This window comes from Pantherophis guttatus, chromosome 5, assembly GCF_059756535.1.
Source record: "Pantherophis guttatus breed Tessera chromosome 5, ASM5975653v1, whole genome shotgun sequence".
NCBI lineage: Eukaryota > Metazoa > Chordata > Lepidosauria > Squamata > Colubridae > Pantherophis > Pantherophis guttatus.
This window is the reverse complement of record NC_142067.1, coordinates 58,825,905-58,852,770: the sequence shown is the minus strand read 5'-3', so window position 1 is coordinate 58,852,770 and position 26,866 is coordinate 58,825,905. Positions and strand designations below refer to the sequence as shown.

At 43.7% G+C, this 26,866-nt stretch overlaps 1 protein-coding gene across 13 annotated transcripts in view; it reads left to right on the top strand.

The window, feature by feature from the left end:
• KDM6A (lysine demethylase 6A) overlaps window positions 1–26,866 on the top strand; it is a 277,427-nt gene that overhangs the window by 97,233 nt on the left and 153,328 nt on the right. For 9 of the 13 annotated variants that reach the window (XM_034423876.3, XM_034423880.3, XM_034423878.3 and 6 more), the window contains one exon: window positions 17,077–17,135. In XM_034423876.3, coding sequence (XP_034279767.2) covers window positions 17,077–17,135 — 59 coding nt within the window. Of the gene's footprint in view, window positions 1–16,493; window positions 16,583–17,076; window positions 17,136–26,866 lie in introns of those variants that run through there. The other 4 variants (XM_087871268.1, XM_087871266.1, XM_087871267.1 and 1 more) reach the window with 2 other exon arrangements.

The window sequence follows — 26,866 nt, the reverse complement described above, 5'->3', positions numbered from 1 at the left end:
TGTGGCTCAGGCAGTTGCAGGACAGAATTCCTGTTGCAGATGTGCGTACCCATCAAGATTTAAATAAGTTATTGGCCGCTCTTGAGTTTTCTGCAGATGCAAGGCTTGGAGCAGCAAGGTTTGCATCAAAGGCCATCGCTTCGTCCGTGGATTCCAGGCAGCTCCTCTGGCTCCGCCAGTGGCAGGCGGATGCCAAGCAGAAGTGGTGACTGGCATCTGCCCCGTTCTTGGGGAAGCAACTGTTTGGAGAGTCGCTGGAGCCGCTGTTCGTGGAAACTAAAGACAAACGTAAGGTCCTCCCTTCCCTTTCCCGTCGGACGGACTCATGCCCTTCTCTGTATTTCAGAACCAGTCCTTCCAGGGTCCTGATGGGGGGTTTGGCTCAACCTAGGCAGGGTCGATCTCAGGATAGGGCAGGGAAGTTCAAACAATTCTCACCTAAGGCAGCCCTTTCGAGGGGGAGGGAGCCATCCTTACCGGCGCCAGTGATAATTGCCTGATGAACCCTCCCATTGGGGACGCCTGGCCTATTTTACCAGGTGCTGGGAGGGTGGCACAACGGATGCATGGGTCCTGGAGACGGTCCGTTCAGGTCTCTCCTTAGAGTTTCTCTCTACTCCCCCGAGGTTTTTCATCTCTTGCCCAGTTTCGGGTAATCCGGTCAAACGAGACCTCGTGGAAACTGCTATCCGACACCTGTTGGATATACATGCTGTTCAACCTGTTCCAGAGGTCGAGCAAGGGATGGGGTTTTATTCCATCCTCTTTGTAATTCCAAAAGCTTTGGGCGAGTATAGGGCAATTCTGGATCTCAAACGACTGAACCGATATGTTATTTACAAACTGTTCAAGATGCATTCTCTTAAGTCCATTTTGGACTGCGTCAGGGAGGGCGACTTCCTCACCTCGATTGACCTCACTGAGGCTTATTTGCATTTACCCATCTCTTCAGCTCATAGGAAATATCTCTGCTTCTGTTATGCAGGCCGGCACTATCAGTATCGAGCCTTGCCCTTTGGCCTGTCATCAGCGCCTAGGGTCTTCATGAAGGTATTGGCAGTCTTAACTGCCTACCTGCGGGCTCGTCCCGTGCGCGTCCAGTGTTATCTGGATGACATCCTGATCCAATCAGTCTCTAAGGACCAGGCATGTGCTGACCTCAGGATTACCATGCAGGTGCTTCAGGAGCACAGCTTTTCCATCTCAAAAACAGTCATTTGATCTCTACAACACGGCTGCTGCATCTAGGGGCGGAGATTGATACTATTGAATGCAGAGTATATCTCTCCCAGGATCGCAGGGCGAGTCTAATTGATTTGGTTCATCAGATCAAGGGAGCTCGTTCAGTGCCCCTGGCGACACTTTCGCGATTGCTGGGCAAGATGATATCCTGCATATCAATTGTACCTTTGGCCCGTTTGCATGCCAGGGCCATACAGTGGTTTCTCCTTCCTTATCAGAGGGCAGGTACTAGTACTTCTCTACACAAGGTTAGATTGCCTCCACCTGCATTGCATCCCTGGGGTGGTGGCTTTCCCCGGCTTTGGCCATAGGTAGTACATTTAAGGAGCCGGACTGTTTAACAGTTACGACTGATGCCAGTCTCTATCGTTGGGGAGCCCATCTGCAAGATAGGGTAGCCCAGGGTAGGTGGTCTCTGGCAGATTTGGCCCACAACATTAACTGGTTGGAACTCAGGGCTGTTCACCTGGCCCTTCGGGAGTTCCAGGATCTGGTGGCAGGCAGACACCTTTTGATCCTCATTAATAACGTGGCTGCCAAGGCTCACATTAATAGGCAAGGGGGTACCCAGTCGAGGGCCCTTATGGAAGAGGTTGAGCGGCTTTGTCTTTAGGCAGAGCAGCTCCAGATATCATTGCGGGCGGAGCACATTGCAGGGACAGCCAATGTTAGGGCTGATTGGCTCAGCAGGGCTACAATCGACCGCGCAGAGTGGCGCCTGCACCCAGATCTGTTTCAGGAGCTGACGGAGCGCTTCGGACAGCCGACGGTGGACCTCTTCACCACCCCGGACAATGCTCACCTGGACAGATTCTTCACAAGGTTTGCGATTCCGGGGGCGGAGAAAGTTGATGCACTTTGCAGCCCTTGGCCGGCAGAACTGCTCTACGTATTTCCACCTCTTCCCCTTATCCTGAGGGAAGATTCTTGCAGAGTGAGCAGAGGTGATCCTGTTAGGACCACACTGGCCACGCCACCCTTGGTTTGCCGACTTAGTGGCCCTTTCAGTGGCCAGGCCTTGGAGAATACTGCCAGACAGAGTCTCCCTCAGCCAGGGGGCGTTGGTCTACCCGGATCCTCAGGTGTTCCAATTGACTGCCTAGCGTTTGAGCGGCGGGCTCTGACCCTGGGTCACTATTCCTCCGAGGTCATTGACATCATCCAGGCCTCCCGGAGGGTGTCTACCAACCATATTTATGATGCCACTTGGTGGGCATTTTGCTCCTGGTGTAGTAAGTCGGGGTTGGACCCAACCTTAGTGACTGTGCCTCAGATTCTTCAATTTCTGCAAGTGGGGCTGACAAAAGGGCTATCGCGCAACACTCTCCGCCGCTAGGTGGCAGCTCTTTCCTCAGTTTTCTCCTGTGGGGGTTTGGACTCCCTTGCTCGCCACCCCAACATTTGAAGGTTCCTAAGGGGCACAGCAAATCTTAGGCCTCCGGTAGTTTGCCGTTTTCCGACCTGGGACCTCACCAGGGTGTTGCAGGCCCTGATGGAAGATCCCTTTGAGCCCCTGCAAGAAGCCTCATTGTGTTTCCTGTCCTTCAAGGTGGCATTCCTGGTCGCCATAACTTCGGCCAGGAGGATCTCAGAATTTGCTCTCTCGGTCCGTCCGGATCTGTGTGACTTTCATACCAACAGGGTTGTGTTACGTTTGGACCCTTCTTTCTTACCCAAAGTTAATTCATGGTTTCACAGGGCTCAGGAGCTGGTGCTCCCAAATTTTTGTCCCAATCCAGTGCATGCGCTGGAACGTAAATGGCACATGTTAGACGTGCGGAGAGCACTCCGGATTTTTATAAAACAAACTTCCTTCAGGAAGACGGAGTCTCTCTTTGTTTCATTTCAGCCGGCCTCCTTGGGGGCCAAGGTCACTTCTTAGATACTGGGCCGCTGGATTCAGGCGTGTATTGCCAAAACTTATGAAATGCAGGCCTTTCCAGTGCCCAAGAGTATTACAGCACACTCCACTAGGAGTGTGGCCACAAGTGTGGCATGGACTACGCAGGCCTCCCTGGAGGAGGTTTGCCATGCCGCTACCTGGGCCTCATCATTCCCTTTTATTAGGCACTATAAACTTGATGTCTATGCCTCTGCGGAGGCATCCTTTGGGAGGCAGGTCCTGCAGGGAGTGCACTCTGAGGAGGGGACCTAGGGCCAGGCTCCTGCCCACCCATAAGGACAGCACCGCTTTGGTATGTCCCATTCCTGGATGCTGCCACCACTACAATGGAGAAGGAATGTTGGTCTTACCTGATACGATCCTTCTTGTTGAGTGGTGGCAGCATCCAGCCCCCCCCCACCCCGATTGGAAGCCGGCCTCGGTCCGCTGGGGGGTGGTTGTATGTTATTGCTTGACTGCTTGTTTCTGACTATGACATGTCGAGGCTGTCGCAGTTCCTTCGTCAGAAGCTGGGGACCGTTGATGTAGGGCGTGTCCTCGCAGCTTTGACAGTCTCAGTCCTATTGGCTAACAGACGAGGACAACCCATTCCTGGATGCTGCCACCACTCAACAAGAAGGATCGTATCAGGTAAGACCAACGTTCCTTCTCAATCTAAAAAGTCAAGATCCAGATCTAAAGGGCCTGCTACCAGATCTAAGGCAAAACACCTGACATCCACCTCTTCAGCATCTGAAAAAGATGCCAAGAGAAGGCAGAAGGCCTTGGAAAAGCATTTTGGAAAGCCCAAAAGCAGGCATAAGCACAGAGAGCTCCAGGGGTTCCTGTGAGTGCTGGGGAGGCTTGCATTGCCTTCGATAAGGAATTACCCTCTCAAATTCTGCAAGAGGACCATTTAAACTGATCTCCTGATGTAATCACTGGACTACAGGAATTTCAGTCAGCACCTTATGAGGAGCTGTGTAATCCTGCCCCTAGCATTTCTACTGCAGGCTTGGTACCTGTCTTTTGCAACAGGTATTCTGCACTTTCTGCCACGTTCACACCTACTGCAGCAGGGCTCCACCCTTTGGAGGATCAGAGTCATGGTTTGTCTGTAGAACTTCGTAACATCATAGCACAAACCATATCACAGGGCATTGATGCAGCCTTACACCAAAGGGGGTTGATGATCCCATTGGCATCGGGTCCTTCCAGGTCAGGGGCTTTGCATACTCAATTGCAACCCGATACTGGCTATAATAGGGAAGATTATTCCACACTTCTTTCAATGCACAGTGAGGCCTCACTGGTGGGGGATGAAGAAAGGGAGGATTATGAATTATCAGAGTATGAAGGTATCTCCCCAGACAAGCCCATGTATTCCGGATTTTTCCGGCCTAATTTATTTAAGACCTCATTATTTAAGGCCAAAACAACGGCCAATATGGGGATAACTGGGGGACTTGCTGATGCTCCCTCTGAGCAGCAGAATCCCTGTACCAGTCTCTTTACAGAACAGGTTACGGCACAGGACGATATTCCTTCATCCAAGTTCTTTGTAGATGTCATACAGAGACAGTGGGATCAGCCAGGTTCCATCCCTGCCCCTAGTGGGATGGACAAGAGGATGTATATGGCAGAGCAAGAGCTAGAGCAGCTTCTACAAATTCCAACTGTGGATGCCCCATTGGCTAATCTGTCTTCAGCGTCCATTCTCCCAACTGTCACTGCAGAAGGGTTAAAGACAGATGACAGGGAAGCAGAACTGTCTGCCCGTAAGACACACCAGGCAGCTGCTTGGGCAATACGATCAGCCACAGCCGCTTCTTTCTTCTCTAGAACTTCACTCTTATGGCTGCGTCAAATGCAAGCCAGGGCCTCCCCAAAAGATACAAGACTGCATCAGGATATCAGTAAATTAATAGCAGCAGCCGAATACTTGGCTGATGCAACTCTCAATGCAGCTAAATTTGCCTTGCAGACTCTGGCATACAATGTCACTTCTAGACACCTTTTATGGCTACTCTAGTGGCAAGCCAACGAGAAATCCCAATGGCAATTGGCATCAGCTCCATTTAAAGGAGACCAGCTTTTTGGGGACGAGTTTGATCCCATCCTAGTGAAGGGGAAAGATAAGAGGAAGGCTCTTCCTCATCTTTACAGGCGAGTGGAGAGAAGGACTACTCCCTTTTACAGAAGGCAGTCCTTTCGTGAACCTAAGGCTGGTTTTGACCTTGGATGCCAGTTTATTCGGCTAGAGTGCCCACCTGGACTCCAGAGTGACCCAAAGTCGGTGGTCTTCGGAGGAACTTCTACACGACATCAATTGGCTGGAACTGAGAACGGCACACCTAGCGCTATGACATTTTCAAACCGCATTGTCAGGTCAGCACGTGCTACTACTGATAGACAATGTGACACTAAAGCGCATATGAACAGACAGGGCGGCACCCATTCGAAGGTTCTGATGCACAAGGCAAAGGGCTTATGTCTTTAGGCAGAGGGGCACCTGCTTTCATTACGAGCGGAACACATCTCCGGAGTTTCCAACACTCAAGTGGATTGGTTGAGCAGGACAACCATTGATCAAATAGGTCTGGGTGACTCCACCCAGACCTATTTTGCCAAATAATGGAGAAGTTCAGAACTCCAGCCATAGATTTATTTGCCAGTCCAAGGAATACGCAACTTCCGAGATTTTTTTTCCAGATTCTGGACACCAGCAGCTGAGGGCACCAATTCCCTCCACTGCCCGTTGTCTCCCAACCTGTTATATACCTTCCCGCCACCCCTCCTCATATTGAGGGTCATCAGGAAATTCTTGGAAGAGGAGGCAAAGGTGTTGCTGGTTGCACCGCACTGGCCACATCGCCCGTGGTTTGCAGACCTGGTAGCGCCCTCCATAGCTCGGCCATAGCTCAGGATCTCCTCAGCCAGCGGGCAGTGCACCACCCAGACCCTCAGTGGCTCCAGTTGGCCATCTGGCACTTGAAAGGGAGATCCTGAGGTAAGGACACTTTTCTAGTAAGGTGATTTCGACTATTCTAGCTTCTTGATGGGAGTCAATGAACAGAATATACGAATCCACATGGACATCCTTTTGTCACTGGTGAGCTAAAATGAAGTTAGTACCCACAGCAGCGACAGTTCCATAGGTATTAGATTTCCTGCAAGTGGGTCTGGGTAAGGGATTATCCGCAAACTCCTCACGTAGGCAGGTGGCAGCCTTGGCCACAATCTTACTCGGAGAAGGTACAATCCCTGTTTCACAGCATCCCAGGGTGCGTAGTATTTTAAAAGGGTTACCCCTAACAGTTCATCGATACCCAACTTGGGACCTATCATTAGTTTTACAGGTGGTCATGTCTCCTCCATTCAAGCCCTTAGGGTCTGCTAGCTTCAGACTGCTGACCCTCAAAATGGCCTTTCTGATAACGGTCATATCTGCAAGCAGAATCTCAGAGCTGACTGCTCTTTCTGTGCAACAAGACTTGTTCATTTTTCATCCCAATAGGGTCATGCTCCGCTTGGACCTGATCTTTGTATCCAAAATTAACATCTGGTTTCACAGAGCACGAAAAGTAATCTTACCGGGTTTTTGTCCAAATCCTAGATATCCGCATGAACGACGCTGGCATACCTTGGATGTCCGCAGGGCTCTTCGTAAGTACATAAAACGTACGGCCTCGTTCCGGTGGACCAAATCTCTGTTTGTATCTTTTCAGCCCAAATCTATGGGCAAGAAGATATCTCCATCCACCATTGGATGCTGGCTGAAGGCTTGCATTGCATTGGCCTACAAACATCAGGCCAGGCCTACATCATGCTGCATCATGGTGCACTCAACCAGGAGCGCAGCCACCACAACGGCCTGGGCTACGCAGGCCTTGATCCTGGAAATCTGCAGGGTGGTGTTGTGGCTCTGATCACCGAGCCTGTGTTATCAGCAGAAGAGGACTCCGAGAGTGAAGGAGAGGAGTTGGCAAGGCCTCCCTCTCCAAGACCCTCCTCTCTGGCAATGCCTCCGGTGTCCTCCGAAGGCCAAGAGATAGGTCCGGGGCCAAGCACTTCCACGCAGCTGCAGGTGGACAGTAATGATGATGATGATGAGTCTTGGCTGGACCCTCGACAGTGTCACAGAGATAAGCGCGTGCAGCAGAGGAAGAGCCATGCCAGGGATTAGGCTGAGTCACTAGACCACACCCCACAGGGTATAAAAGGGGATGTGGTGGCCGTTCAAGCTCTGTGACGAGCAAAAACTGATATTGAACAAACCTCTCTGCATTGCTGGACTTTTTGAATATTCTCTTATCTTTCGTGTGTTGGCTTTGAAAAAACACTCCCTTCGTAAGTAAAAGACTCTTGGCAGCCAGCCACTGGGTTGCTGCCAATTCTGCTCTTAGAGAAACCTTTGTCGGCTGGTTTATTTCACTATTGACTGTCTGTGGGGGTGCGTGTGTGAGACGGGGACAGAACACGTGGCTACCTGGGCTTCCCCTTCGCCATTTATCAAGAATTACAAATTAGATATGTTTGCCTTAGCTGAGGCGGCGTTCAGAAGATGTGTGTTACAGTGGATTCTGACGGCCGAGGGAACCCTGGACCAATCGATTTTCCACCCTACGACGATTTAGCTTGGGTATATCCCATGCTTGGTCTCTCCAAGCAGTGCACAGGAGAAGGAATGTTAAACTTACCTGAACGTTCTTTGTATGTGCGCTGCAGGAGAGTTCAATCCCACCCTGGTTCTGGAATGGTCCGGGGTCCAGAAGTGGTTGATTTCATCAGTTTGGCTACGTCCTCTCCAGATCGATGTCTTCGTTGAAAAAACTGAAGCTTGACTAGATGGAAGGGGCATGGCCATAGAATTTACAACTCCATCTCTGGCCAATCAGACGAATAGAAATCCCATGCTTGGACTCTCCTGCAGCACACATACAAAGAACGTTCAGGTAAGTCCAACGTTCCTTTTCCCAAACCTTAAGCAGAATAATATTAGAACTTCGCTCCAGAGAGGCAGTAAGAAGAGTTTCTTTCCTGACATTGCCAGTTGTCTTACCATTCATTTAAAAAACATGTCAGATTGTTCAGACATGGCAACAGCTGATTTCTGATTCTTTTTTCTTAGTGATTCTGGACAGTAGTGGCAAATTCTTTTATCTCAGGTCAACTTCTACTTCTCAGGAGTTTCTATGGGAAAAAATGAAAAAGAGAGTGCAGTGTATGCCACTTTGAGGATAATGGAGAAAAGATGGGATATAAATCAGATACAGGTAGTTCTCAAGTTACAGCCATTCATTTTATGACTGGTTGAAGTTACAACAGCACTTTAAAAAGTGACATGACTGGGGACTTCCGGTGGCTCCGCGAAAACCGAACGGACGCTCCTGTAGGAGCTCCAGCCCCGCGATCTGGATAGCCGCTAGAACAGCGAAAACCAGCTGTCTAGAGGCTAAAAAAATCTCTCCCTGGGAAAAAGGGGGAGAGAAGAGCAGAAGGGTCTGGGTAGAGCTCCCCTAGACCCCCAGGTTTTTTTCTTTTTAAGCCTGGGGTTTGTAGGGTGAGAGCTCCCTGAAAGCCCTTCGTTAGCTCCGGATCCGGGGTGTGTCTGCCTTTTGCAGACCAAGGCATAGCGACCACACCAGCAATGCAATTTTAATCATGACTTTGGATGCTGGAAGAGCAAAATCAGGAGAACGACAAAAAGCAAGTATTGAGCTTTAACTCCATTTAAAAAAAGGGGAAAATGGCGCTTGAGGGCGTGGAAACGAAACTTACCAGCGAAAGTGCTTTAACGTTTGCAACATTGTTAACAACTACCGGATTACATATTAAGAAAAAGATTTAAAGTGGAAGCGGAAAGCAAAAGACTATGGAATTGATTTCAACTAATTTACATTTTTAAATTGTGTGAATAATTGGACTTTGAAAAAAAGAAAATGGCTGATACCTTTGAAAGTACTGAAAGACTATTATTTCACACACCAGCAAATACACAAATAAGAGTTATAATACATGAAATTTTTGAGTCACAAACCACTGCTTTACTGGAAAGTCTTAAAGGTTTTTTTGATGAGAGGTCTCAGGAAGAGGAAACTGTTTTGACTCAAAACATGGAGACAAAGGAGAATATAGTATCATTTCAAGGCTTGTTAGACAGTAGTGAACTGTTGGAAGAAGATGGGGCAACAATCCAGTTTAATGTGACTTTGGATAAAAAGGATGCTTTCCAGACCAAGAGGGGAAAGCAAAGGAATCTGGAAGAGTTTAATCAGGAGGACTTGAGAGAGAGGTTTATGGGGGTTTCAAATTAAATGAAATAACTTTAAGAAGACAAAAACTTTCAAAGAGACATCAACCTCAAATCCAAATTTTAAAATTCTCAAAAATAAAAGCAGGAGGAGGAGCAATGCTGAAGAAGAAAGAATTATCGAAGAAAAAGGACTGGAAAAAATACAGAAAGAAGAGAAGAATTTAAGATTAATCTTTTTTGGGGAGGATTTTGGCAAAAGGTTGAGAAGCTTAATTAAATTTGTATTTTTAAAGTTTATTCTAAGATAATATAAAGGAAGTGTGTTATTACAATTGGTTTTGGACATAAAAATGATAATTTTTTAAGAGTTATCGAGGTAAAAATGATAGCTTTTTAAGAGTTATTGAAGTATTAAAATGGCTAATTAAAAATTTAAGGGATACCTTTCTGAAGGGCTTGAAATTTATATTTTGAGAAATGACTTAATGTCTTATTAATGTATTAAGAGATTTTTAAAATGTTTAACATAAGATTATAGTATTTTAAGAAGGTATATGAGATAAAATGTTTAAAGTTTTAAAATGTTTAATTTAGAATTTCTAATGCCGAATAGTTAGAAATTGATAATTGGTTTATGAAGGAATAAAGAGGATAAATGTTTAATTTAGAATCTTATTAGGGAGCAATGTTGAAAAAGAAAGGTATTTGAACGATGAAAATGAAACTTATCAGCAGGGCTGTGGAGTCGGGAGATAAATGTTCCGACTCCAACTCCTCAGTTTTTTGTACTTCCGACTCCGACTCCAGGTACCCAAAATTTCCTCCGACTCCTCGACTCCGACTCCACAGCACTGCTTATCAGTGTTTGTTAATGCTTGTAATATTGTTAAAGTTATTGGATTACATACCAAGAAAAAGGCTCTTACGTTCAGGAAGAAAGAATTTAACTCAATTGATTTTGAGAATTTACAAAAGGGAGGTTGATGAATTTGCAAAAGAGGAGTTAAAGAATGTGAGGGAGTTTTAAACTTTGTAGTAGGTTAGTATATTTTAGCTTTTGCTTGTTAAATGTTATACCCTGTTTTTGCTCTGGGAAGTTGGGGGGTTGGGGAGAGGGGGAGGGTTGGGTTGGGATAAAATTGTTGAATAGATAAAGGTACAAATATAAAAGTAAATGTGGGGAAAATGTTATAACAAATGAAATGATAATATCAAGATATGATAAATATTGGAGGAGTAAGAGGAAAACAGATGCATTCAGATGATATACTGATTGATTGATTATATATTGTAGGTATGTTGTTTATAAAATAAAAACTTTTCAATATATAAAAAAAAGTGACATGACCATTTTTCATACTTATAACAGTTGCAGCATCCCTGTGCCACACCATCAAAATTCAGACGTTTGGCAATTGGCATGTATTTATTATGGTTGCACTGTCCCAGAGTCACCTTTTGCGACATTCTGGTCAATGGAGACCCAGATTCATTTAACAACCGTGTTACCAACTTAATAATTGCAGTGATTCATTTAACAGTTGTAGCAGAAAAGGTTGTAAACACGTCAAAATCCACTTAACAATTGTCTTGCTTAGCAATTACATTTTTTGGCTCAATTGTCATAAATTGAAGACTACTTGTAAACAAACCCACACCAGCTTTAATTTAAATTAGTAAATTGAGTTATTATCCATAGTTAGATATTGTTTCTTTGCTGATAGAAGAAATCGGAAGAGAACAATCTAATTCTGAAGTGATTTATATCCACAAAGGAAAGGAAAAGTTGTTGCAATAAACTTGAGGAGATGGAGTTTTTCAAGACATGAAGTAGGGAGGGGACCCCCAAAGTTTTCTCAGCGAACTTCATGTTAGACTTCACTCATTCCAATGTTCAGACTTAATAGTTAGCAGGCATAGATCAAGGACATTGTTCTTTGATAAATTAGACAGATACTAAAATGTCATGATTAGAAAAGAAAATAATCAACTGCCATCTACAAATCTTAAATTGTGTGTGTTCTCTCTCTCCCTTTCCCTCCCTCCTGTGGAGGTTGGGAGAGGTATTGCTGTTATCTGTGCTTTGTTCATATAGTTGATCTTTTTGGTCTTAAGCTGTTTATGTCTGACCTCTTAAGCTCTTTGAGTCTGACATTGGTCCTTCTATCCTTCAGATTTCCCATTGGTAATCATTTAACTGGAGCTACGTGTTGTGACCATAGAAGTAATGGGTAGTAGGAACTTCTGGATGAAGAAAGGGAAAATCAAACTGACTTTTAAGACAGCTTGCTGAATATTATTTTTATGGACCCTGCTGAAACAATTTCATAGGATAGGATGGGGATGGGGATTAGAATAGAACAGAACAGAACATTATTTATTGGCCAAGAGTGATTAGACACACAAGGAATTTTCTCTGGTGCAATGTATATAATGCAATCAAAGTAATATAACATACCAATAGGAGAAGGTAATAGGAAAGATGAGAAGGTTAATAGTAATACAGCCGCACTATATGGGCAAATTTCCTTAGATAAAAGACAGTGCTGTGGGAATTAAGCGTTCAGCAGAGTGGTGGCAGGAGGGAAAAAATTGACTGTGTCTACTTGTTTTGGCATGCAATGTCCTATAGCAGCATCCTGAGGGGAGGAGTTGAAACGAAGGATTTGTTTTGAAAGGGAAGGAAAAAAGATTTACTTTTAAGAAGTATGAGCTACATAAAATTATTTATAATGCTTTTGGATAAAGAGTTGTTTCAGAAATTTCATCTGAAAGATATATCAAGATGATCCTGATTGCTGTTGTCAACACTAGATATATTCTATTTTTCACAAAATTCTAAAAGTGCTTCCAGCTGATGGCACGTAGATAACATAGAAAGCTATATCCATTCAAGTCAAAGTGTGTAGCTTGCATTAAGATTTCTAGCTGAAACTATAGCCATCAGGGAAATGGGCAGGGGTGACATTCACACCTTATTCTTAATCCAGACAGAGCCCTCACACATGATTTGAATGTGTGTTTTGCGGCATTTAGCTTTATGGATTTTAGATTTTAAAAAGGAGATTCTGTAATTTTTCTTAGTCCTAGTGTAGAATTCTTGCCAATATCTAATAGAGAATACACACATCCTGCTGTACCATAATATATAAATCCAACAATCCATTGAGATTCTCAGTTATCCAGATCATGGTTGTCCCAAAGGTACTTTTTTCAAGAGGCAACTGGACTTCTGGTTTTTCTTTGAAGACGTTTCACTTCTCATCCAAGAAGTTTCTTCAGCTCTGACTGGATGGTGGGAAATAGAAGGATTTATAATCCCCTTGCAGACAGTTGGCCATTTGCATTCTTTTAGAGAATCATTGAGGCCACCTGGAGATTTATCTGTGTCCTCAGGGTCACCTGAGTAGTTCAAATGGGTGTGTAGCTTTCTTAGAACTGTAAATCCAACCATTGTGAATTGTAAATTATGGCTTATACCAGAGATGGCGAACCTTTTAGAGATCGAGTTCCCAAACTGCAACCCAAAACCCACTTATTTATCGCAAAGTGCCAACACGGCAATTTAACCTGAATAATGAGATTTTACTACCTAACATAATGATAAACAAGGCACTTCAGCTAATTGTTCTAAGAAAAACGTGATAAATTCACTTTTATGCTCCTTTTTTCTGCTTTTTAAATATTACGTTAAGCAACAATAAAAAAGAAAAACTTTTGTATTATCATTTCTCTCTTTCCTTCCCTCTCTTTCCCTCCCACTCTCTCTTTCTCTGTGTCTCTCTCCCTCCCTCTCTCTCTTTCTCTCTCTTTTTTTGTCTCCCTCCCTCCCTCTCTCTCTTCCCCCTGTGGGAGAAACTCAGAACTGGGCTGGGATGATAGCGCGCGTGCCCACAGAGAGGGCTCTGTGTGCCACCTCTGGCACACATGCCATAGGTTCACCACCATTGGTTGTACTATATTGAAGCTAATAGTTTATTCAATAAAACACAACATAATGTATGGCACAGACAATTTACTTCTGTTTTTTGGTAGCAGATTCAAATATTGATCCTTTACATTTAGAGTCGGATATTGCATCACTTACAGTGCATTCAGAAAGTATTCAGACTCCCTTCACTTTTGTCAATTTTGTTATGCTGCAACCTGATTCTACAGTTGTCGAAATTTATTTTTTCTCATCAAACACTACCCCATAATGACAACGTGAAAACAGAATTTTAGAAATGTCTGTAAATTTATTAAAAAGAAAAAAACTGAAATATCACATTGTATAAGTCTGTGATGGTGAACCTATGGCACACTTGCCACAAGTGGCACGCGTAGCCATATCAGTGGGCATGCCAGCTCAGCTCTGGCACGCATGCGCGCTCCGGCCAGCTGATTTTCGGGCCTTCTGGGCCCACCAGAAGTAGGGAAACAGGCTGTTTCCTGCCGCCTGGGGTGGGGGGTGGGGAAGGCCCATTTTTCTTTCTTACCTGGCCCCATATCCTCTCTATGCATCTGCGGAGGGCGAAAACAGCCTTTCCCACTCCCTTGGAGGCCTGAAAGGGCCCATTTCCCAACTCCCGGTGGGACAGGAAGTGATGTTTTTTGCTGTTCCCCAGCCTCCAGAGACTCCTAGAGAGGCTGCAAAAAACGTCACTTCCTGTCCCACCGGGAGTTGGGAAATGGGCCGTTTCAGGCCTCTGAGGGAGTGAGAAAGGCTATTTTCACCCTTCCCAGATGCATAGAGAGGATCTGGAGCCAGGTAAGAAAGAAAAATGGGCCTACCAGACCATCACGTGTCAGGAGCGGGAGGGAGGGGGGATTGTGCGCGCAGTGCAGGGCGCATAGAATTATGGATGTGGGCACGCACGTGCGCGAACCTTCCCCACTCCCCCCCCTCCTGGCACGCGATGGCAAAAAGGTTAGCCATCGCTGGTATAAGTATTCAGACCCTTCACTCAGTACTTTGTTGAAGCATCTTTGGCAGCAATTACAGCTTCAGGTCTTTTTGGGTAAGATATTTGAGGTCCTGAGCACTGTGGAACAGGTTTTCATTGAGGATATCCATTCAGCTTTCCTTCAAACCTGACCAGTCTCTCAGTCCCTGCTGCTGAAAATCAAGCCCACAGCATGATGCTGCCACCACCATGCTTCATTGTTGGATGACATTGGGCAGGTGATGAGCGGTGCCTGGTTTCTTCCAGACATAATGTTTAGAATTGAGGCCAAACAATTCAATCTTGGTTTCATCAAACCAGAGAATCTAGTTCCTCACAGTCTGAAAGTCCTTCAAGTGAGGAGCCTGAGTGGCGCAGCAGACTAATGCTACTGTTAAAAGGTAGTATTTAGTTTCCAGCTGCCTGCAATTACTGCGAGTTCGAATCTCACCAGACTCAAGGTTGACTCAGCCTTCCATCCTTTCTAAGGTAGGTAAAATGAGGACCCGGTTTGTGGGGGCAATAAGATGACTTTGTATAAAATATATAAAAGTATGAAAGCTATTGCTTAACGCTTTGTAAGCCGCCCTGAGTCTCCGGAGAAGGGCGGCATATAAATCAAAAATAAAATTTTTTTTTTTAAAAAGTGCTTTTTTGCAAACTCCAAGTAGGCTTTTATGTTTGCATTGAGGAGAGGCTTCCCTCTAGCCAGTATGCCATAAGGCCCAGATTGGTAGAGTGCTGCAGTGATGGTTGCCCTTCTGGAACTCTGTCCCATCTCCACACAGGATCTCTGAATCTCAGTCAAAGTGACCATTGAGTTCTTAGTCACCTCTCTTATGAAATCCTTTCTCTCCCAATTGCTCAGTTTGACTGGGTGACCAGCTCTTGGAAGAGTTCTGGTTGTGTCAGACTTCTTCCATTTAATAACTAAGGAGGCCACTGTGCTCTTAGAAACCTTCAGTACAGCAGAAATTTTATTATACCCTTCCCCAGATTTGTGCCTTGCAATAATCCTATCTCTGAGCTCTGCATGTAGTTCCTTTGACCTCATGGCTTTTGCTCTGCTACAGTATGCATTGTCAGCTGTGAGTTCTTCTATAGAGGCATGAGTGCTTTTCCAAATCATGTCCAATCAATTTAATTTGTGACAGGTGGACTCCAGTCAAGGTGTAGAAACATGCCAGCAACAATCAAGAGAAATGGGAGGCACCAGAGCTAAATTTCACGTGTTGTTGCAAAGGGTCTGAATACTTATGTCAATGTGATATTTCTGTTTTTCCTTTTTAATAAATTTACAGACATTTCTAAACTTCTGTTTTCATTCTGTCATTATGGGGTACAAAATTGACAAAAGTGAAGGCGGTCTGAATACTTTCTGAATGCACTGTATATTAAAGTTGTGCAATCTTCCAACTTCCTATTCCTCATTCCTAAAAGCAAGCACATGTAGCTAATGCACACCAAAAGAGGATGGGAGGGGGAAATGTAGTAAACACAGAAAGCACAGAAAACATTTAGCATGATCGAGCAGATAAGAAATCACAGTGTAACAAAGCCCTGAACTCAGTGTTAAATACATTTTTTTCTGGATTGCTTTATTTGTGATGCCACAAATAATGTTCCTTAACTCAGTAACAGGCCAACAGCTGGATAATTATTTGATATTTTTATGTAAGAAACATTTTTCATGCAATATGATAGCCATGTTCAATAAATTGCTGGCATAGTATTATTTGTTAGAATGCCATTGCTATTTACAATATGGAAAATATAATACTAACATGTTTAAAACTTTCTGAAATTTGTAAACCAGTTTGATTTACATTTCTAGTCTAAATTTCAGTAAATATGCTTGTTCCCTACTGTCATATCTGAATTGGTGTAAAATTGCCTTTAATTCTTTCACAAGTTCATGTCCCTCCTATCATTTTTATGACCTCATGTCATAATTATCTGAGTCTAGGAATAGGAGGCACAGAATCGGAGCCTTTGAAGAATTTATATCCTAAATATATTCCTTAAATTAATTCCATTCTGTTTTGTTTTTCTTGGCTTGTTGTCTAATTTTCATGGAAATAATGGCCAACATTGGCTCATTCATTGTGTGTCATTAGGGTCCCAAGCCAGTGATTGACAAAATAACATTGGTAAGCTTGAGGGCTTTTGTTACTGACTGGTTTCTGAGTTCTTTATGAACCTTTCTTATCCAATAGGAAAGGACAAAAAACAACACACCTTGTTGCAGCTCGTTGATGCTAAATTTCTAAGTTTGAGGTATGGCTTTGTTAGAGTTCTTGGGTGTTTTCTCTTGAGAATATTGAGACTAGAATTTATTTAGAACTAAGTGTATAGTCTGAAATATAAAGCTTTTCTACCCCTACTGATTATATTCCAACATAACTAGTCCTTTTTCCCCCCTACTTTTCATTTTGGTCTGATTTTTTTAAAAGTTCTGCTGATTTGAATGGAGATTATTTGGAAACAGAAAAAAGAAAAAGCTGATCTGTGGAATAGTTTTCTCCTACTTCCCAAAATTTTAAACCTGCATCATTGAACCATTTTCTTACATGCCTTTTTATTATAATTAATAGAAATATTAAATTATTAATATATTTAGTTGTATTATTTTCATGATATTAAATTTCAGAATTATTTATTTTAGGTCCCCATTCTGCTGCTACAACTACATTTACTTAATAATATATGTTTTTCTAAAAACTTGAAAAATTTAATCAATTCTTAAAAAGTGTTTCTTTTCTTTTTTACAGAATGCTGCCTTTTTGTATGGCCTTGGCTTGGTCTACTTCCATTACAACGCATTTCAGTGGTATGTGGCAAAAAAATCTGGGAGTGTTTTTATTTTGCTAACTGTCTACACAGTTTAGTGGGCCCTGAAAGAAATGAAAGAAAAAGTAGTATAGTTTTTAAAGAATTTTAACAACTTTTTAAAACTACAGTGTAGATTCTCCTTAGCAGTAACAGTTAGGTTGACATCTCTATATACCTGTCCTCTGTAATACTAGTTCCATCATCCTAGTTGGTATGGCCACTGATTCGTTCAGCACAAAAGTATAGAATGTTAGTATTCTCAGCCTTAGCCAAAACAAAATATGAAGGAATGTGAAATATTCAGTGTTCCCTTTCTTCTTACTGTCCTCATTTTCTCAAGTACCTTCCTTATGATTCTTAGATGCTCTGACATCCTAGTCTGGCATATTTCCCCTCCCACCTGTTTTAAATTCAGCAGGAAAGATTTGTCACATTGTTATTGTTTTGGTCCATATTCAGAACAATGTGTCCTTATTTCATTTCATGAAACATTCCTTTCATAAGAAGAGTTTTTTGGGGGTGGTTATGGTTCAGCTTCAGATTTTTAAAATTATTTTTGAACCAATATTAATCCAATTTTAAATTGGATTAATTTTGATTTTGAGGCTCAAAATTCATAATTATTTGTCTTACATTTATGAACAAATTTCATTCTTTTAAATATTTTTTTATGAATTGGCAACAGTTTTAAATCTCTGGATCACTGATTTTTAGATTGACTGCCTCATAAATATTGTTGGGATTTATTTAAAAAAGGGTTTCCCTGAAGAAGGGAAAGGCCTATCATTTTCTGCAGCAGATCATGTACTATACTATATTTCTGTCTGATAACTGAGATTGAACCATACACGTAGAAGAAAATATGAAGCTTATTCATGCAAACAATCATCAATAAATTGTGCTTAGAGCTTTTGGTAAACACATTTTTTGTTCCTAATCAAAATGCCTCTAGGAAGTAAATTTATTTAATATTAATGCAGTATAAAAATGAGTGTTGAATTAAGACTATATGTTAAAACATTAATTTTCTTATTTTGGTCAACGAAATTATTTCAGAGCTTGCCTTAATATTCTGTATAGTATTTCATCTGTTCCTGAATAGTTGGGTCTTTTTCATTCACGATTATAAGATATGTTTCTGAGCATTTGGAATTTGGAATTTCTAGATTTTAGGCAGGGGCTCCTGTTAAGCATTTTTGATTTGTTTTTGATCACCAAAACATTAGCAAAACATTAGCATTTGCCCTTGGGTTAAAATTATTTTGCTTTATTGGATTTTTTTTTTTTCATTTTTGTTTTTCTGAAAGATTTGTCCTCCCATTGCAACTCTCCAATCTTTGGCTTTACGGCCAACATTCTGGTATTCAGGGATTAATTTTTGGCTTGGTGAAGGTTGTTCAGTATACTCTTGTGTAAATTAAACAGGCTTATTGTATTTGTTACTATTTTTAAGCCATTCTTTGAGAGCAACCATCAATGGCAACAGATTCCAAAGCTACTATAGCACACTTTACTTCATCCAAACTTTCTGTTATAATCTAAAAATTATTTGGTGATTTTCTCTTCTCTGAGAGATTGAATGAATTTTACCCTCCACATTAGATCTTCAGGTCATTCTTATGCCATTATTGGCATTAGAGAAATTTCCATTAACAGATGCAGAATTATTGTAAAACAGTTGTTCTGCCTGATTCTAGTCAAGGTAAAAAGGAGGTATTCATTGCCACTCCATGCTAACTAGCAGCCTCAGATTCCTCTCATATCTGCCGTTTCCAACTCCCTTGTTCTGTCTTTGTTAATATCAAAACCCTTTGAGCCTATGGCTACTGTTCCAATTGATTTCCTCTGTTGGAAGATATTTTTGGGTAGTTGTCACATTTTTAAATCAAATTGAACAGTTTTGTGTCTTACAAAGAAATCATTTTTCATTGGTTTGTTTCATTTCTCAGAATGTCAGTTTCAGCTTAATACTAGAATCAAGACATTTATAGAACTTAACATTTTCCCCAATCCATCAGCACCATAGGAAACAGTTTTGAGGGCCCATTATGACTTCACTATTTATATGAACCATACAACACCATTTTGCTATGATATTTATTCTTGGGGTTTCAAGACTCATCTAAAAATCAATTGTTCACTCACAGTATTTTCCAAATGGATAGTAATAGCCATTGTACTTTGCTATGAGATAGCCAAACAGCTATGCTCGCTTTATTTTCCAGGGCGCTGCTTGGACAATCCATGCATGCATGGGTTAATCCAGTGGTAAAATCTAAAATTTGTTACTACCGGTTCTGTGGGCTTGGTGGGAGGGGGTAATGTGACTGGATGGGCATGGCCAATTTTTTTTTTTTTACTTTTAAAACCATTTTTTCTACAACCTCTTCAGTGAAGAGATTGTAAAAAAATGCTTTCAAAAGGCTCTGACGATCAGCTGGGATCATCAGAGGCATTTAAAAGAAAAAAAGGGGGTTTTGACAATCCCAGATGAGTGGCATGATCATCAGAGACTTTTTAAAAAAACTTTTAAAAGCATTTTTTGGCCGAAGAGGTTGTAGAAAAAATGCTTTTAAAAGTTTTTAAAAAGCCTCTGATGATTGTGCGGCTCAGCTGGGCATGTGGGGGGGGGGCAGGGATTTTTGCTACTGGTTCTCTGAACCACCCGTCTCCATCGCTACCGGATTGGATGATCCGGTCCAAACCGGGAGCATTTCACCCCTGGGTTAATCTCTCATCTATTTGCTCAAGTTTAATTTTTTTTAAATTCCTTGACCAGGCCTCCTGTGCTCTGTTGTCTTCAGTCTTTTTCACTCAGTCTATCTGATGAGACCTGAGTGGCTTTCTCTGGTAAATAGATTGTCAGATTGTCAAATTTGGATTTTTGCTTTTTTTCCATCTGTGAGCTGCGCATCTGGAATCTGGTAGGAGAGTTGTCAACATCTCCTTAGTGCTGCTGGCGATGTGTTAGGTGTCCCTGGGGCTCCAGGCCACCTTCCACCACCCTGGACTTCCTTTCTGGGAGCGTTCCGGAGTTGTGTCCCTTTTAAGGGCACCTCCGATATTTGACAGACCGCCCGTGTGTGAGCTGGTATACCGGTCAGCCGGCACAACTGCCACCACCATCGCAGCTCCAACATTTCTTGGGTGGCTCTGGAGTCACTACCCAGGGTGCCAGTGCAAACTCCAAAGACCAGGTGTGCTTCGTGGCACTCAGAGGGCTTGGATCTGCCTTTGCGCCCTTGTGTAGTTTGCCAACAGCCGTGGCGGCACGAGGGAGCTGTTTGAAGCTCACGCCGCCATTTTATTTATTTATTGGTTCAATAAATTTGGATTTATTATTCAATAAATTTGGATTGTTCTCAGCTGCAGAGGCGCTTGTAGAGGCCTGGCGCCTTCACGCCTGCTACTTTGGGCCGATTTCTTTGGATCCCGGCTTTGCCTGATTTTGCACCAAAATTGGACCTGCAAACAACCACGGTGGTGCAGGAGAGCGGTTATCGCTCGTGCCCACCATTTTTATTGTAGATTGGCCACGGTGGCACTTTGACAGGCCCAGCTGTCTAGCGCTTTTCTTTTGTGGACTATTGCCTAATTTTTCCTTTTGGATTTCTGCAGTCCTAGCATCGGTTGGTTATTTTTCACTTGCGAAGCGGTGCTTAAGAGGTCGGTTTTGGCTTTAGCACCTTATCCCTGGTATCTCTGAGGCCCGGAGCTGTGCTGCTGTGAATGAGGACTTCAATCGCCTTGCCAGCCATTTGCAACAACGCCAGGAGGACAGGTTTGCCTTTGCTGCACTGGGGCCTTTCTTCTCATGTACTTTAAGACCAGTCTCTTTATAGAGCTGGCATTGCAAGGGTGGTGTCCTGCCTAGCTGACTTTGCTACCCCCCCCCTCTTTTTTTCTGTGGAGGTGATATTCTTGGAGGACTGGCCTTCCTGATCTTTAAGGCTACCTGTCCTTATTGGCCCTTCCTGTGCCTTCTCAGCAACCTTGCTAAAAAATCCACCAGGAGTAAGTAAGTTAAGGCTATGCCTTCATCATCCGTGTCTTCTAAGCGCCAGGTAGTGGAGGATAAGGATGCTACCAGGCATCATAATGCCTTAGAGAAGCAATTTGATAAGGCCCAACACTCTGCTCAAGCGGCAGAACATCAGTGTGCTTCCACCACTGAGGTCATATTGCCTGATCTGACTGTTGTTGTACCCTTACAACACATAGTGGCGACTGGCACCCAAGGTTGGGCTTTGCTTGAGCCTAGTACTTCTTCCCAGCCATTGGATGTGATTACGCATACAGCCCCTTTGTAAGCCAGAGTGCAGCGCATGGACAATTAGTGGCCGGACGCCAGATCCCAGAAGCTACGTTCACCCCAACTGCAGCTGGGCTCCACACAGGCCTGTGTCCCGACCAGTCATTGGACGTTCAAGCCTTGATCTCAGACACTCTGTCTAGGATGCTGACGGCTGGGTTTCAACAGGGCAGTCAGACACCTTTAGTGGCATCCATGCCACGGCCACAAGTTCCAGCGCATCTGTCTGCCAGGCCTGTTTCTCCTTCGCAACAAGACTCCTCCTGTAGCAAGGATTCTTCGCAGGAGGATGCTTATCCAGAAGATTTTGAATTCTCTGAAAACAAGAGGTTGAGGCCAGATACGCCAGCGTTCACAGGACTTTTTTGTTCCTCTGTTTTCAAGTCCTTACTCCATAAGGCTAAGGTGGCGACCAACATTAGCGTAGTTGAGGACCCTTCTGACCAACCTCAGAGTTCAGCTGCTCCCCATGAGGACTTGTTTATGATTCCTAAGAAGGAGCAGGAATTCATTCCTTGCCCAAAACTTTTCTCTGAGCTCATTCAAAGGCCGTGGATTCAGCCTAGTTCGCTGGCCGCTCCCAGCGGTCATGACAAGAAACTTTATTGTTCTGCTCCTGAGCTTGAGGAGTTATTGCAATTGCTCTCTGTGGGTGCCCCAGTAGCCAGCCTTACTTCCTCCACTGTCCTTTCCAACGATATAGTGAAGGGTCTTAAGTCTGAGGACAGAAAGGTGGAACTGTCTTTTAGAAAAACGCAATAAGCGGCCGCCTGGGCCATTAAGGCTGCAATGTCAGCCTCCTTTTTTAACTGGGTGTCCCTCATACGGCTTCACCAATTGCAAGAAAAACTAGCACAGGACAATATAGGGCTACATCAAACCATTAACAAACTGGTAGCTGCCACCAAATATTTGGCCAATGCATCTTTGGATGTGGTAAAATTTGCATCTCGTGCCTTGGCCTCCACAATAACATCTTGCCAGCTCTTATGGCTGCGCAATTGGAGAGCTGATATAAAGTCGATGTGGAAACTTGCTTCGGCTCTGTATAAGGGCTCAGCTCTCTTTGGGGAGGATTTAGAGCCGATACTCATTGAGAACAATGGACAAGAGGAAATTACTATCTTCCTCCTACAGGCATCTTGAACAATGATATTCGCCTTACTTGTAGAGGCAGCCCTTTCGGACTGATTCTGGACCCAGGGGATCCTATTTCCAGTGCCCTTACTCGCAGGAGTTTGACCGGCACACGGATGGGCAGGCTTTCTGGGATTGGAATAGGCAACAGCCCCCAACGAAGAAACCTTTTCGGGGAGGTGGTACCAAAACTTTTTAACGTGGCAAGTGATGACCACCGTCCGCCCACCTTGGCAGTCGGCTCCAACATTTTCACCACCAGTGAGCAACCTCTGCAACTGATGCCTGGATTCTTCGGACAGTGGAGTTCAGCCTCACCTTAGAATTCTGCTCCAGCTCTCCGAACCGCTATCTACAGTGCGCTGTTCCTCACCAGCCCGTAAAGAAATAACTTATGGACAACGAGATCCAACATGTGTTGGATATCCAAGCGATCGAGCAGGTACCAAAAGGCTTCTATTCCATCCTATTTCTGGTACCCAAAAGTTCGGGGGGCTGGAGGGGGACTTTGAATCTCAAGCAACTCAGTTGTTTCATCTTGTGCAAGTGATTCAAGATGCAATCCTTAAGATCGATTTTAGGATGCATATGGGAGGGGAACCTTTTACAATCAGTGGACCTCAAGGAGGCCTATTTACATGTCCCCATCCACCCAGCGCATCAGAAGTACCTGCGCTTTGCGTACTCCAATTGCCATTTTCAATACCGAGCCATGTATTTCAGCCTCTCATTGGCCCCATGAACGTTCTCCAAATTGTTGGCGGCGGTGGCAGCGACTGTCCGCGTGGTTCCGGTACACATCCTCTGCTACTTGGACGACATTTAATTCTGTCGTCCTCCCCTTCACAGGCCAAGATGGACAGTGTGACGGTGATCCACATGCTTCAGAGCCACGGGTTTACGATCAACCTGTCAAAGAGTCACCTGCAGCCTACCACCCGCATTCTCCACCTGGGAGCGGTGATCGACTCGCTCAGCGGCCATGTTTATTTGTCACCCGACTGCCAGCACAGCATCAAAGAGTTGGTGAAGCAGGTTGTCTCCCAAAGGTCAGTTCCCTTACTTCTGTTGTCACAACTGCAAGGGAAAATGATTTCCTGCATAGCAATCGTGCTCTAGGCTCGCCAGCATGCTCGGCCACTACAATGGTTTTTACTACCATTCCAGAAGACAGGGCGCAGCAACTCCAGGGCCAAGGTTGTTTCAACTCATGTTCATCTGTCACTCAGCTGGTGGAGGTCGATGGCCCTGCAACAAGGGTGTACGTTCCAGGAACCCAACCGCATCACACTAACATCAGGTGCGAGTCTCTATGGCTGGGGCGTGCATCTTCTGTCTCAGATGGCCCAAGGCCTATGGTCTCCAGAGGAGTGGATGAACAGCATCAATTGGCTGGAGTTGCGGGCGGTGCAACTCCCTCTACGACATTTTCAAACCGAGGTGTCGGGTCAACATGTCCTGATTTTAATGGCCAATATGGCCACGAAGGCCCGTATCAATCAAGAAGGGAGCACTCGGTCCAAGACTCTGATGGCCAAGGCAGAGTGGTTGATGTGTTCGGTGGAGAAATACATACTGTCGATGAAAGCAGAACACATTTTGGGCGCTTCCAACATTCAAGTGGACTGGCTGAGCAGGCAACATCCGGATCAGTCCGAATGGCGTATGCATCCTCAGTTCTTTCTGGAGTTGTCTCAGAAGTTCAGCATGCCCATACTCGACCTCTTCGCCCATCCAAAGAACACGCAGCTTCCAAGGTTCTTCTTGCGGTATCCGAGCCCGGGAGCAGAAGGTTGCAATGCTCTTCGCCACCCATGGCCTCGGGCTGCTTTATGCGTTCCCACCAATACCTGATTTTTGCCCAGATCCACAACATCTGCTGGAAGAAAGATGGCACACCTTGGACGCTCGGAGGGCCCTCCCCAGGTACATTGAACGGACGGCTTTCTTCAGACGGACCGAAACGCTTTTTGCATTCTTTCATCCTTCCTCAATGGAAAGGAAGGTTTCCTCTTCTACGGTGGGCTGATGGCTGCAGGCCTGTATTTCGAAAGCATATGAACTTAAGGCCAAGCCGTTACCTGGACGCATTTTGGCTCATTCTACTTGCAGCACAGCCACTACGGCTGTTTGGGCTACCCAAGCATCAGTTGCAGACATTTGTCAGGCGGCCACTTGATCGTCCTTATCACCCTTCATAAGACATTACAAATAGGACACTTATGCCTCTGCTGAGGCATTGTTTGGGAGGAGGATTTTGCAAAGTGTACTCTCCACCCAGGGCCCAGGGATCAGTCACCCAGTGTCCTTAATCTTGGGTATATCCCATGCATAGATTGTTGGAGCAGCGCACTGGAAAAGGGACATTGGCTTACCTGAACGTCCATTTTTAGGGCGCTGTGACGACAATCCAACCTGCCCTTTGGCCTTCCCGATCCTGTCCGGGGTAGGTTTCTTCTGTTCCTTCTCCTGCAGATTCTCCTGTAGACTGTGCCTTCGTGAAAAAGACTGAAGACAACGGAACACAGGAGGCGTGGTCAAGGAATTGAAAAAAAATTACACTCAGTCTCGAGCAAATAGATGAGAGATTAACCCATGCATGCATGGATTGTCGTCGCAGCGCCCTGAAAATGGATGTTCAGATAAGCCAATGTCCCTTCCACAAACGGTATCAGCACTGGCAAACATTCTGAGGGACAATTATTTATTTGATAAAATTTGTGTGCTACCTAATCAATCTGTCCCCCTGTGGCTTAGAACAAAATAAAATACAATAAAAATATTCACAATAAGAAAAACTTATAAAAACTATAAAAGCATCCACGATATATAAAACAATTAAAATTAAAAACAACTATGCTTCTATAACCCTAGAGCCTAGAACAATTAAAACAGCCTCCTGAAACAAAAACAAAAAAACCCAAACCAAACCAAAATATAGTGAAGAACAAATTATATGGTGAAGAACGACATCTCAAAATCATTTGAACCAGTTTATTTCATCTGCATATACATGTCATTGCTCAAATGACATAAATCTTTGTGAAGTATTTACAATTCATACAAAAGTAATGTAAATTTAATTGCATCGTCCAGTCAATTTAAAGTCGAAAAGAATTCATTTGCTATTGCTGAGGAAGACAGAAATTGAACCTATTGCACCTGAAGTCTACTAAATGTGGTTGTTGAATTGAGATTTTACTTTTACTGTCAGTTATAATAGAGAAACTTATATGATCTTGCTTTTTTAAAGAACTAACTGTGTTTCAAATGTAAGGTTTCCAGAAATTACTCAATTACAGTTTGGCTTATTTTCAGTTTGCCAGAATGACAAATGATCAGGAAATCTAACAGGTGTAATCTAAATAGCACCTGGAGAGATGGAACAGGCTTACATTGGATGGAACAGTTTTGTGGTAGGGAGGCACTGGCTACAATAAATTGTATAGCTAGTGATGAAAGATGGTAGAAATTGCAGGTTTGTTTAGGTCACTGAATCTTTAAACGTTCTTATTTACTGTTGGTGTATGAATACGAAGCAGAAAACTATTTTTAAGTTGTTGACATGTTCTGGTGTAGTGAATCAAAAGTTTACAGATGTTTACAAAAGTTTTTACAAAAAGTTTATAAAAGTTTGCGGTGCTATAAAGGTTTTTTGTTTTGTTTTGTTTATTGCAAACAAATATGCTTTAACCGGCTATAGCTTCCTGTTTGCACATTTTTGTGAAATGTAGATGTAATAAAGTATTAATGCTTACCTGCTTTTGATGGTGATTAGTTTATTTAATAGATACTTATTCTATTATAAATATTAGTATAATTTGGTTTTAGAATTCAGCAAATTTTAAAACCCTATTTGAAACTACACATTCACTATTTAGTTATTAAAGCAGTGGTCCCCAACCTTTCTGCCTCTGAGGACAGGCAGGGTCAGTAGCGAGGAGAGGAGAGGAGAGGAGAGGAGAGGAGAGGAGAGGAGAGGAGAGGAGAGGAGAGGAGAGGAGACGGATGGTTTTCTGTGCATGTGCCCCGCTTGTGCAAATGGAGCTTCATGTACTCACCTGCCACTTGCATGACCCAGTTCCCAGTAGACTGTGTCCCTATATTGAGCCACATCCTGGGGGTTGGGGGCCCCTGTATCTAAAAGGAATTTATTTATTTACTTATGATCAATTTTGATTCCTGGCAACTAGTCCCTGCAATTTTCCCAGCAAGGTTTTTTAGAAATGGTTTTCCATTGTCTTGTTCTAGCGTTGAGACAGAACAACTGCCTCAAGGTC